Raw genomic sequence first — 14,202 nt, 5'->3', positions numbered from 1 at the left:
TGAGATCAGGCAAATCCTTATTAAGGCTTCCCATCACTGGCTGCTGCTGGTTTGGGGAGTATGGACCATGAGCTTTCACGATCTTCAGCCCCCAAGCTAAATACCATTTTTAAAGACCCTTCAATCCAGCAATTCAATTCTACTTCAGGGAAATCAACTCATCAAACATGGAAATAACTTACTATACTAAAGGAGTCCAAAGCATTTATAGTGAAAACTGAAACTTACCTAATTTTCCAAAAGAGTAAATGAATGGAGAGCATGTTAAATGCAAGTATTTGAATGGTCATCAAGCTTACGCTTTAGAAAAAGGCAGAAGAGAACATATATATATATATATATATATATATATACACATCCCAACTATAATATCTGAAAAATGTGGACTTTCAATTGGTGGTAAGACAAAGGTTGATTCCCCCTCCCTCCTTTTAATCTCATTTATGTTTTCCAATTTCTTACGTTGAGTCTGTGTTATATTATTATTTTTGAGGTTAAAAGGGGCAAATACTGCATTTACTATAAGTTTTTAGAAGACATGTCAACATAACCAAATATTCTACCAAGTACTTTTTTACTTTCACTCCCCCAGGGATACAGAAGCACACAGCCAGCCAAGGTGCCTGGTGGGCAAAGGGAATATGGACCAGGTGGAAGAAGGAGGTAGTTACAAACAGCAGCTACGACCACAGGCCCTGTTACAGAAACAAGGGTTGCAACTGCCGAGTGTATTTCCTCCTTATTTCTTTATGAATACTTTGTGCATACATGTTATTCATAAACACTAAGCACAGCTTTATCTTCTTGCCTCTTTTACCCCCTTATCACATCACATCACATCAAATGCAGGCTTTGCATCACAGTGTTTCAGCTATGGGACAACAAGGAGAAAGGTAAGTTCAAGGACCTTACCTCCTATTTGGGAGAAAGGTTAGCGCATTCTCGATTACACGCAGGACAGCCATCGCGTTAGGCACAATTATGATCTTGCTATTGTCTCTATTTGGAGATCAAGCATGGTTTAAGGAGATAACGAGTGTGGGTGCCGAGTTGGGAGGGAGTGGACAGCTTCTGTGTGTCACCTTGAAGGGGCCACAGCACCAGCTATTGGGTGCATCTCTGAGGGTGTTCTCGGGGGAGATGACCGTTCACATCAGTAGGATGAGGACAGCAGACTGGCCTCCCCAATGTGGGCAGGCCCCATCCCATCAGCTAAAGGGCTGAACAGACCAAAAGGCCAACCCTCCCCCCTCTCCCGCACCGAACACAAGAGAATTCTGCTGCCTGATGGCTTCTGAACCGGAACACTGACGGCACTTCTAGCCTGATGGAGTCAAACCGGGACATCAGCTCTGCAGATTTTGCAAGCGTCCATCTTCATAATCAAATGAGCCAATTCCTTACACTAAATTTCTTCAGAGAGAGATATAGATACACACCCTGTTGGATCTGTCTCTCTGGACAACCTACATACATTTCTAAAGGACTTCCTAAAGTCTGTATCCTTGGTCATTTTAGAAGGGTCTTTAGCCAGGTCTTTAGCCAGTAACAATGCTGTGCTGTGAGATACAAATATTACAGGAAACAGGCACATGCCTATCCTATGATTTAACTCTTTCTTTTCAGTGTCTCAGGCATCCTGGATCAAACACACCTCTACAACTTGGTAAGATCCTGCTCTTCTCTCAGAAGTACTGAATGCAATCCGTGAAGGTGATATTTGCAAAACACTAAACTGATCAACACCCTAAGTAACGATGTCAAACTTACGACAAAAAGTACACTGCACTGAATGCTGTGAAAAATTAAGCGCAAAACGGGACAAATGTTTACACGCCTACATACACAGAGGAAGACTTAAGGAAAAAACTAAGTGCAAAGACGTTTAGAGACACACATTTTCTTAAATTTTACCAAAATTCAGTATCTGACAGAACAGTAACCACACCACAATGGTTGGCTGAAACCAACTCAAGGCAAATACTGAAATCCACACCAAACGCCAACAGACGCAAAGCCAAGTGCCATGATTCCGAGCACTCTTCCCTCTGTCCCAACGGAAACATTTCAGTGAACACAAAACCCAAGCGAGGGAGAGGCCTGCGCTGGTGACTTAGGGCAGCAGCCGGTCCCTCCCTTACAGCCGCACACCATCAAGTTCCCAGGCACACACAAAAAACTGTACAAAAAAGGATAACATCATAAACTCGAAAAAGCATCCTGGGCATTTCAAACAAAGGAAAATCACACTGCACTACAGTTTCAGAGCTCAACTACAGCAGCCCTTAGGAAAGGGGAAACACTTGGAATTCAAAGGCCGAGGGGAGCAGACAGGTCTCCACGCGATCATCTCCCAGCTAATCCCAACACCACAAATAAAAACCAAAACACTCCTTTCACGACAACTCCAAGTTTTAAAATGTTTTCTTCTCACATATTCAGAAGTAGAAAATAACGTATTTGAAAAGAATCTGAAACAGAAACGGGAACAAATCAGAAACACAGCCACAGCGTGATATGAGATCGGAACCCTGGGGAGGATGGGTTTGGGACGCGTCTCCGTGGCTGAACCAGCATCTGGGCGGTGCCTGGCACTGAACAGTAAGCAGGTAATAAATGTATGCCAAGCGAACAGCATACTCTCAATTCTGCACGCAACTACTGTGTTACAAAATGCAATTTCTAGTTTCATCACAGGTCTCGTAGGAGCCCTGTATTTTCTCATGATTACAAAAATCTGTCCAAGCCAAGGATCCCAAATACACACACTGGACCCAAACCATCCTATTTCAGACGCCAGCAGAGGTCTGGGGCTCCCTAAGACTCTCTGTCCCTCCCAGAAGGAGTCTGTGAGGGTCAGTGCGCGGCCCGTCTCGCCAGGGTCCCTTCTCTCTCTTGGTGCCACACGCCCCCTCACAAACCACTAGGGAGCCACCCACCCAGCACTCCGCCCTCGCCCTGCACCTGAGGCCGGGGGAGCACAACTCCAGGAGGAAGAGAAGGTGAGCAAGCCCCACACGGACTCGGGGAGCCCTGCCCTGGGTGGCACCGCGAGCTCCATTAAACCCTCAAAATCAACTCGTGGCAGGTGCTGGCTTCCCCGGGGGAGATGATCCAAACCTCAGGGCTGCTGCTCTTGTGGCCCAGAAAACCACCGAGCATGACCTTTTCAGGAAACCCTTTCCCCTCCCGCTGGGGATGGGCTGGGGTCTGGCTCAGAGGAACACGAGGCCCGCCGGCACGGCACCCGCCCTCGCCCAGCTACCTTCGAAGGCCTGCTGCCCGTTCTGACAGAAGACTTCCCAAACCCGGACAGAGCCGCCCTCCTGTCCTCCTGGCCACAGCACCCCTCCCCCAGGGGCTTCGTAGTCGTTTTAAGTCTCGTGCAAAGTGTTTTTCTTTTAACTCCTTTAGCAGGAAACTTCACACGCTGCTGGTGTGGACCTGAAGCCTTACTCCTTGCCGCCTTCCCAATTCCACGCGTGCAGGTCTGTGCAGGTGGAGCCTGGGTGCACGGGACAGGGGCACGCTGGCCACCGGGTCTCAGGCCCACCCGGGGGGTCACCACCCGGGCCCTGCCTCTCCCAAGGGCTTCTCCCACCGCCGCAGCTGCACTCTCCCACGTCCAGCTCCTCTCGGTGCGCCTGACTTCAAAGGCTTCCCCTCTCAAAATGTGCTGCTCCTAAACCGCAGGACAAGTCTTCACACGTTATACCGTCAACGGGGCCCCCATCCATGCGGCCTTCCTAACCCGTGACCTCATGTGGGAAGTAGGGCTTCTGCAGACGATCCAGTTACAAGCTCTCTCGGGTGGCCCTGATCCCATGTCACTAGTGTCCCTATAAAAAGGGACATTTGGACACGCAGAGGGAACACAATGTGAAGACACAGAAAGGACCATCTGAGGCCACCAGAAGCTGGAAGAGGCCTGGGGAGGGACCCAGCCAGGCGCACCCTGTCTCAGGCTCCAACCTCGGGGTCTGCTGTTCCCGCAGCTTGGACACTAGCACAGGTGCTGCCTCGGGCTGTGACACAGCTTCCCCGTGGAGGGTGGTCTGCAGGGCGTCCCAGGCCCCTGTGCGTCTCCACTCACCTCCACAACGGCCGCGGGGAGCCACCCAAGGACCGTCAGGCACTAGCAGCAGGAAGTCTTTATTCCAGACACACTGTGGGCAGGGAGTCAGGCTGCTGCTCACCGCACAGCCCACCGGGGCAGGAGCAGGGCCTCGAGCTCGGGCCAGCGTCCTCACACCCCTCAGGCCCCCGGGGGCCCGTCCTCACTGGAGGTGACCTCCAGGCCCTTGCTGGGGAGCCCAGTCCGCCCCGCCCCACCCCACCCCACCCCACCAGGCTCCTCGTCACCTCGCTGGCTACCGCCCCCAGGGCCTCACTGGCCTCCACCACCACCTCCTCCCCAGGCTCCAGCTCCTCGCCAGCTGCCTCCGCGACCCTGGAGGAGAACAAAACGACCGGCTCACGACCCCCCATGCCTGGCTGCGCCCCTCCCTCTGCAGCCCCGCCTGCCTGTGCTGCACCCACGCCCCCTCCTCGGCCGGGTGCCCACGCAGGACCCGCGCCCACATGGATGGGACACGAGCGAAGTGAACTCACTCTCGCTCGGGAAGAGGCTTTCGGTTTCAGAGCCTGGTTTTGGCTATCCAACCAGAGGGTACAAGTCAGGAGAAAGGCCTCCCAGACAGCATTTACTGCTAGGCCTGTAATGGTCAAAGCTTTTCTATCTTAGAACATCATTCTACCAAGTAACGGCATCCTTCAATAATAAACAAATGAAGGGATCGTCCTAATTCACGTTAGTATAACCCTTATTCATTAATTTCTTCCAATTCACATGCTCCTAAGGCTAGTTTTGTGCATGCTCTACATGCGGGAAAGTCAGCCTTGAAAGGTCGGCCTGCACCCCCACTGCAGAGCCAGTCTTCAGTGTCTTAGAAATGGTTTCCCCTCCCTCTCTGGGAAGGCGTCTGTCAAGGAGGCTTGCGTCTATCTGCAGGCCCGTGTCCTCTTCCCACCACATAACATTCCTTGCAGCGTGGCAGTCTGTGCGGCACCCCTCAGGCCTCAATCCTTCACACCAGCTCTGGTTCTTCAAGTCTCCTCCCCTTTCATCTGGGGAGTCTGAAGTCAGAGTGTTTTATACTCTGATAAACGCAAAGCGACGCTCAGAATGTCTTTTAACAGGTTTTGAGCTACTCTTTTTGTTTTGGAAAACGGGAGCAGAAAAAAGTTGGTCGTGTGAAAAATTAAGATGAAAAACTAACACACCCACTATAAATGGACGTTATAACCCGGTTGATCTGGATACTGAGAAACACCCACTAAATCACCGCTAAAGCAGAAAACCCCCAACCCTACGTTCACTCGGATCTGCACTCAACATACCGCCATCGGGCCGCACTGTTACTTCATACATGCAGTAGCCGTGGCGCAGATTCTCTTCCTGTCTGTAAACCCTGAGAGCCTAAAAATGGAAGTCACCTAGAACAGCTACAAGAATGGACTGGACAAGTTATCGCTGCCACACTAATCATGAGAAACATCTGGGAAACACCTAGTGCTACAACGTGAGCAACGCAGTATCTCAAACAGAGGGCCCAAGAGTCTAGAGCTACAGGAAGACTAGGTCTCTCCTAAACTGGACTCTGAATCCAACGGAAGAAATTTCCACCGTACGTCCTGCAATCTGTAACTCTTCTAAGCGAATTACATACACACATAAAGATTTCTTTCTATACACGAATCTCAATTTAGAAGGTGTGAAAATCAGTACTCACGATGGGTGAAAACCACATGCTACTTATGTCACCCACGTCTGGTTATCATCTCTACTCCTTCTTCACTCTAGAAAGAGCGGCTAAGGAAAATCATGTTCCATGAGAAAGCTTGGCCTGTCAGACTTTTCTCCCAAGGAAAACAAAACCTGGCTACCGTCCAAGCACTAAGGGACTCTTCCCTTGAGAAGCCCTGGAAGTGATGAAGAAGCGTGTGTGAGCCGCCGGCCACAGCCCTTTGGCAAGGGCAGCCCGCTCTGCCTTCTCTGCCACCCCCATCACAGCTCGAGGTGGCACAGACCGGGCCAATGTCACCCAGCACTGCCCTGCTCCCCCAAAATAACACATCTGGAGCTCGCTAAAGGCTGTAATGAGACACAAGGTAATTTTAAGACGGGAAAGATCATTAAAACTGTTTGTGTTTTTCTTACAGTAAGATATCTTACCAATATAAGGGAAAATTAATAAAGGACATAATTATGTTTCATATCATATCTATAGGGAGCCTTCCCAATACATATTTCTGCTTATGGTAGCAGTAATTAATGCAAAAAATAAAGTCTTCAAAAAAGATGACACTCTCCTCCCCCATCCCACTGGAACACTCCCCTGCTTAGCTTTTGTTGTTACATTTGTCCGTGAAAACGCTAATATACGCTACTATACATACACACCTTTCCTCCATAAGCTACTTTCTTAAAAAGCCATACAACAGTAAAAAATAAGGAAACGCAGAAACTAACACACCGTTGTAAAGCAATTTACTCCAATAAAGATGTTAAAATAAATAAATAAGGACAGTCTCTCTGAATCCCCATCTGAAATAAACTGAAGGACTGCGCCATGTAAAAGGCCCAACACCTACCAGACACGGTAGCGCCTTACTCCTCTTCGTGCCTGCGACGGGCAGGATCCACTGGTTCCCGTGTTAGCTGCACACAGAACTGCTGTTCTTGTCTCCCTCCTGAGGGGCTGCAGGTGGTGTTCAGTCTTCTCAACCAGGCTCCAGGCAATGAAGGGAGCAAACACAGGGTATGTCTCCCCCTCCAGGAGCCAAAGACAACAGTGGCCTCAGCAGCACATGCTGAATGAACCCTGACCTCTCGAGTCGCCCAGCACACCAGACGTTCCCGACACCAGACCCTAACATGAGCTCCCGACACTGTGCCTCTAGTCGGGCACCAGGACCAAGAGGTGCAGCGGATGGGAAACCCTCTCCTACAATGAAACAGCAGCTAGAGCAGGACGGTCTCCTTTGGCAAAGCTATTCTCTCAAAGACGAACATCTGTGATGCCTTGCTCTAGAGGTGTCCTTTCTTTTCAAAAACTGCAAACTCAATAGTCCTAACACCACAATTAGAAAAACAAAAACACGTTTATAGATCAAATGTCTTCTGAACAATATCTGCCTCGATACTTAGTGTTTTTAACCAGACTATTACACAGCAAATTCACACAGAATTCATTGTCCGACCAGGAGCAGCATTTCTGAGCCCCCAGTGTCCACATCCTTCCCACTGCAGAGGTAGTTCGGCAGAGTCAAACACAGCCAAGGAAATGAGTACATTAAAGCCTTTATTATGTAAAGACGCAAGGTGTAAAATTCAGAAAAGTGTTCTGAAGGGAGAAGGAAAAGGGGTTTAGTTAAACTCCTGCACTGCTCAGACAGCAAGTTTAAGGACAAGCTACAACTGTCATTAAACAGAACGGGTATGTCTGTCTTCGTGAGTCACGGACACATCATGTAACCAACGACGCAGATGATGAACTTACCGAAGAAGTCGAATGAAAACGGGTCCCTTCCACCAAAGAATTCCCTGAAGACATCATCTGGGTTTCGGAATGTGAAGCCAAACTGAAACGGACCGTCGAAATGACTTCCACCTACAGAAGCAAGCACAGCTCTGTTACGGATTCCTGCTCGCAGCTGACACACAATCACTTGTCTACAGAACATTATATTTCAGTATAAATCATGATCTAAAAAAGGAAAATATTTCATAAACCTGAGGCTCTCTCAAGGCCTATCGAGATCACAACCACCTGAGCCCAGAGCTGGGAAATGTGCTTGGACGTCAGCGTTCCTGAGCTGCACACAGCACCCGAGGGCTGTCTCACCATCTCTAAATGTGTCATCAGCACACAGTATTACACTATTTTTATTCTTTGTTGTGAAACTTCATGTAAGCCAAGCACATAAATGTTCACTCATACGTGTGTACGGTCAGTTTGGAGCGTGAATGTCTAAATGCTCACTGTGGAGCCGGCAGGACAGCAGATCACTGCAGGAACTTTTCATCAAAAATACACACGTCTAGGCCTCACCACCAGAGGCAGTTACTTTGGTGAAAGAATCTGTTTTTTTAAACCCTGAGGCTATTTTGACATACCAGGTACTGCTCTCAGGGTACAAACTCATGACGTGAGGTTTTACAGTACTTCCTATCTACAAAATGTACACCAATATACACTTCCTAGTATAGTGAGATTTTTAATAGGCTTTTTCGTGTTATCAATTTCTCCTCCCTTCCCCCATCCAGCCCACCCTCCAGGCTGCATCTGTATTTACTGAAACATGAGTGTCCAAGAGGAATAACACACTGAACCCCCATAAGACCCTTTGCCATCAGACCACCTCCTCTTGTCACTACAAGGCCAAGAGAAAGACCAACATGTACACACATACCTCCACCACCACCGTTTAATCCTTCTTTGCCGTATTTGTCATAGATGTCCCGTTTTTTAGCTATAAATTTAAAAAGACAAGTCAGTAAAGACCAAGTTGTTCTTTGCCCTCAAAATTCAATAAAGTGTTTCCAAAGGTGTAAACCCAAAGACCCGCTGTGGTTCTCAATTTCCACGATCAATTTTAAAGAGCTAGGCCTCCCTTACTGTAGATGAAAAGGCAAAAGAGGGAACATCTAAGTGCTTCTCTCCCTTAAAAACAACTCGAAACGTTTTTAAGTACTGTAAAGTTTAAAACATTTATTTCACTCTACTGCTCACTGTGCCCATGCATACTACGTCAAAACCCCACCATAAAGTTGCAAAATGATTCCAACCCTGGACATGTACCTTCTTACTACAAAGTCCAACTGGGGGATAAGATCTGTGGCACAAAGAGGAACAGGACAGGGACTTGGTGAGGGCAGAAAGGAGACGAACTAAGTAACAGCCAGAGTAAGAGCCAACCCAAAGCCTACAGCTTGATCACCCTGGTCTAAGGCAAGAGCCCACCCAAGCCTTGATGATGGTCTACTATCCCCGGTCATCTTATCATCTGTGTTCTAGAATAAAGACAACTACGATGCAGCCCCGCTCAGACGTACAGGCTCTTTTGATACACAGTGTGTGTCCCTAAAACCTCATGTTCTACGAATCGTGTGGCAAAATAACAGGAGTTCATGGGGAAACAAGTGCAGAAGCAAAGCACAGCCCGTTTGGGTCATCAGAGGCTTGTAAGAACAGCAACTGTCTATCTGTGAAGGTGACTCCTGGGATTGAAGGCTGAGTAAGAGAACGTGAAAAATACACTCCCCCTCACCAAAAAAACAAAAAAGCAGCATCTTTACGGGAGTTTAAAGGTTCTCTTTCTACCAGAAATCAAGCTTGACTTTAGTCCTCCATTTTTCTAGTGTCCCTGGTCCGTGAAATCCGCAGATCTGGGAGTGCTGGATCAGCACACGAACACCAGGACAATGACAAGGACAACAAGGACAAAAGCAACTTGTGAAATAAGACGACTAGGCCTTCCTTCAAAATAAAGTGGGAGGGGCTGTTAGGACATAAGCAAGATGGTCCCGTGTCAACACGGGTGTCACCACAGGATGAGATGGTCAGCTGTCAACACGGGTGACGGTCACATGGAGCTGGTTCTAAAATCAGAACTCTCTTTTAACAGTGAACCTGGCTACATGTAGTGACACTTGGAGCAAAGGGTCCACTCCCTGTGGCCGGTGAGTCCGCCTCTCATCTTTTACAGTCTCCGCCTCGACTCATACCAGGCCCTCCTGTACTGCTTCCTGGCAAGGTGGTGTCAGCAGTTCTCCAGTCTTCTCCCCATCACACGGCCCACACACAACGCTTCTCTTACCAAGAAGCCGGGGAATCTATCTGGCTGACAGCTACCTTCCGCATGACCCCTGAAACTAAGCCAGCAGATCTGACTTTCAGTTCCATTCAATACCTAAGCTCTAGACCTGGGGAGGGAAACCTACAAGCTGCGAAGTCTGAACCTCAGCTGTACGCGCGATGCCTGATTTCCTGACGCGCAGGAGATCCTTTCAAGCAGAAGCCAGCACATTCACACAGGGTGTTCAGTAGGGCAACGGGGATGAGAGGTCACGACACCAACTACACAGGTGGCCTCCACGGCACCCACAGTGACCCAGACAGATTCCCGCGACCTGACCTGTCCCGTCAGTCCCCAGACCAGGGGTCAGGACTGCTTTAAAAGAGCCACCCTAGGAGAAGTCTAGAGGCCAGGGTGCCCACAGCACTCACGGCTAACCTACCAGGTGGCTGCCAGGAACAGGAACGTCAAGTGTGCACAAGAAAGACCCTTCTCATTGTCCCACAGCTCACTCAGCCACCCCTCCGTCCGCAGGCCCTGGGGAGGGCGCACCCCACGCTGGGCTACTCACCATCCGATAGCACCTCATACGCCTCAGCTACTTGTTTGAATTTTCTCTCCGCTTCTTCTTTATTCTCAGGATTTTTATCTGGATGCCACTTCAGTGCCAGTTTCCTATATCTTAAAAGGAGTAAAAGGGTCCTGATCAATCGAATGTCCAGAAAGCCAGTGGACTTTCAAACATAATTAAGCAAAAAAATGACAGCTGCAAACTAGCGAGATTAACCTTAGTCTCTATTGTAACATCTCCCTTTCTGCCAGAATGAAAAAAAGGTTCTAAAATCGACAGCATAATACAAACCCACATCTAGAGATAAAAAAAGTTTTTAAAATGTGTGAGGACCAAAGTATGGGCAGCATGCACTCATGGTGCTAAGACTGAGAAAATGGAGTGCGTGCAGACAAAGGCCTTGCTCCCTGAGGAAGGAGCCAACGTGACTGGCCCTATCCCTATGTCCCCATTGCCTGACCAGCCCATTACTTTCGCATCAGTGGGCGAAGGTGGGCCACTGGCCACAGCACAGTGGAATATTCCAGCATCTTTCACGACTTCAGATTTGAATTCAAGATTCACTTAAAAGATTCCATGACCAAGGTCGGCCTGCTCCATGGTTCCAATTAACATTAACAAGTACATGCTTTCCAAATAACAAAAAAAATCCTCTTTTCTAATTAGCTAAACACATTTCGGGGCGGGGGGGGGGGGGGCACGAGACGGGGAGAGGGCGTGCTCCTTAAAAATCTAAGACTAGAATACGAACCGAACAGTCCTTCTAACACTTGGCAAGTTATTAATGTAAGGCTGCTGTGGTTCAGTTTAATTTCAGCATTTTAATCAAAAACCTCAGCTTAACTTATTAAAATCGGATTAAAGCTGGAATCTAATGATAAAACAGTACTTTATTATTAAATCACTGTGGACCTAACCATGCAGTAGCAGACCAAAACCCCTCAAGTGCTGCTACAAACCCTCCATTTAAAAAAAGACAAACCCTACAAAAGGACAAAGAGAGAAAAAACAACTGGTTTGCACTAGCATGCTCGTGTGAAAGTGAAGAAATGTACGCGCGTCCAGAATAAGGTTCAGTTATCTACGCCTTGTGAAAGACTGCTAGATTCCTTCAGATTCAAGGTGTAACACAGTGAGTTAAGGGGCACCATGTGTTCGCCTCTCCACTCCACTGCTTTAGTCACCCAGAGACACCGTGCTCTAATCGTGTCTGGCACAACACAGGCATGATTTTCCAACAGTTAATGTAAGTACTGTGCACATATTACACTTATTTAAGAACAGTACAATTACTTCCAACTGTACCAAACTGTTCTTGCTTGTAACCGTGAGCGAGTGTGAGGAACCCCACAGCCCACTGGTGACACAGCTCTAAGGTACGTCCTTGGCCGCCTGGTCCCCACTGTTTCTTGGCCAAGGTCTGACACAGGGATATTCTGCAAGCACCTTCAGGTATGCCCAACAGCAGTCAACCTGCTGAATTAGTTGAGCATTTTTAAAAGAACGACCTGGTTCAAAAATCCTTCATTTCCATCTGCACACCTACTGAGTCTAGTAGTATAGACTTCATTAAGCCTTAAAAAGCTAGTTCCTGCAACACAAACCGGAAACTGATTCCCTATTATTCCAGGCTTACGCATTAGTCTGGAGCTAGGCTAAAAAATCTATCAACCTTCTGCTGTACGTTAACACTGAATTAAATCGATCCCAGTTTACCTTGAGAGCTGCCCGTGACCTGAGACTTGCCTCAGATGCCTCCCGTGGGCCAGGCCCTGGTCACAAAGGTTAGGCAAGGACAGACAGTAGTGCTAGGCTCAAGCGTGAACGTGGACCAGGACAGGGTCATGCAACGGGGATCTTTAAGCAACTACACCAAGGATGTTATGGCGACAACCCTACGAGCACCAAGGCAGCTCCACTTCCAAGTCCAGCATCAAAGTTCTTTGGGCTGATTTTACATCCTCAGCAAGTTTTTGATCTGATTCCAGCAGAAATGGAATCCACTGTCCCAAGACAAAGTGACAGAGGAAGCCAAGTGCCCTCTTCTCCCTGAACGACAGGTGGTAAGGTGGGCCTAGGTCTGAGGCAAAGGCTAACTTGTTAAATGCTGCCTGCAATTCAAACTAGCCTGCAGCAGCCAGAGACTCACACCACCTGAAGCGCCGTTTCCAGGGGCGATATAAAGGTACACTGCAAGTGACCGGCACACTAGTGCACAGACTGACGCATCCAGAAGTGCGATTACTTACGCCTTTTTAATATCCTCGGCTGAGGCATGTCTCTGCACGCCTAGAACTTCATAGTAATCCACCATGTTTTAACCGGCGGCTGGAAACGAGTCCTGCAATCAGAAATCCACGGTCAGTGACAAGACTGCCAAGGCTGGGCTCATCTTGGGGGCAGGGGCGGACAGAGCAGGGGTGAGGGGTGTCGCCTTGCCTGGGCACTAACCACCAGCCTGTTGGGCCGGGGCCTCATCTGGGAGCCGATTCCAAGGCTCACACCCTAAGACCCTTCCCGACGTAGGAAAAAACGCTCTGAAATGAGCTAAGAATAGTCTCAACTAAATAAAACCGACAGGTGACTCTGCACCAGCCTCGGGGCCCGCCGGCCACCAGCTGCCAGGCCCCTGTTGAGCAGCCCAGAGCATCGGTCCCCTCCTCATGCCCTGCACTCCTGTGCCAGGCACTGGGCAAGCCTGCGGCCACCTGACAAACATGCTGTCCCTGCCCTGGGGACGCTACACAGGAACGGCAGACACCTTCCACAGCCGGGCAGCCCTTGCTACTGACCAGCCAACATCCTCCCACAGCCCCTGGCTCTGACTCAGGGCTATTCCTGTAACTGCCCCTCTGGCCTCCCATGCCCATCCATCAGACATGAAAACAAACACACTGTGCCCCTGCTGGCAGTCCTAGTGAGAAGGCACCCAAAAAGCAGGCCTTCAAGGGACACCTGCAGTACGTTCTCCCCATCACTACACAGCGCAGGATGACGAATCCCTGCTGCTTCCGCCACCACTACGAGGATGGAGCCTCAGGTCCCACAAACCGAACACAACCTACACATCTGCTCCCTCTTAAGATGTGAAGTCTAACGAATTTACTTCTTTACATTTGACTAAGTCACCTCATCAAGCCAGTGACCAAAAACTTACAAGCAGCAGGCCTATTCCACACAAGAGTACAAAGTAACTTCACCCAATAAAGCAAAGTTCTTCTATCAAGCAGCTGTGCTCAAAACTGAAGCTAGGGGACTTCCCTGGTGGTCCAGTGGGTAAGACTCCACACTCCCAATGCAGGGGGCGCGGGTTACATCCCTGGTCGGGGAACTAGATCCTGCATGGCGCAACTGGCAGTCTGCATGCCGCAACTAGGACCTGGCACGGCCTAAATAAATAAATATTAAACAAAACCAAACAAAAAAACATTAGCGTAATTTAAAAAAAAAAAAAACTGAAGCTAGGCTTTCAATAGCCTTCCCCCAAATTCTAGGAACAGATTTTCACATGAAATGTTCTGACTGTAAACAAATACATGAGATCACGACCTCCCTGAGGCCACTCCCCTGGGGTTAAGTAATGTCACAACTGGGAAATATCCCCATCTCAAACAGGATGCACCGTTGTATTATACTCCTACTTTTCAACACTGGGGAGCAACCCATGGTAAAAAGAATCTGTTGCACCATGACTCAGCACGTAGGTGCGCACGTCAGCCTGTGCAGCCCTCATCGGACATTTACAGAGGACTCCACATACAAGGGTCAGG

General features: G+C 48.8%; 1 protein-coding gene across 1 annotated transcript in view; it reads right to left on the bottom strand.

The window, feature by feature from the left end:
* Positions 1-14,202, bottom strand: part of DNAJB6 (DnaJ heat shock protein family (Hsp40) member B6) — a 54,377-nt gene that overhangs the window by 24,795 nt on the left and 15,380 nt on the right. The window contains exons 2-5 of the mRNA XM_082846027.1: positions 12,682-12,773; positions 10,433-10,542; positions 8,476-8,535; positions 7,563-7,673 (exon numbers count right to left, since the gene is read on the bottom strand). Coding sequence (XP_082702153.1) covers positions 7,563-7,673; positions 8,476-8,535; positions 10,433-10,542; positions 12,682-12,746 — 346 coding nt within the window. The 5' untranslated portion in view covers positions 12,747-12,773. The remainder of the gene's footprint in view (positions 1-7,562; positions 7,674-8,475; positions 8,536-10,432; positions 10,543-12,681; positions 12,774-14,202) is intronic.

The sequence above is a fragment of the Leucopleurus acutus genome (assembly GCF_964270905.1).
Source record: "Leucopleurus acutus genome assembly, chromosome: 9".
NCBI classification, from domain to species: Eukaryota; Metazoa; Chordata; class Mammalia; order Artiodactyla; family Delphinidae; genus Leucopleurus; species Leucopleurus acutus.
This window is presented reverse-complemented; position numbering and strand designations above follow the sequence as displayed.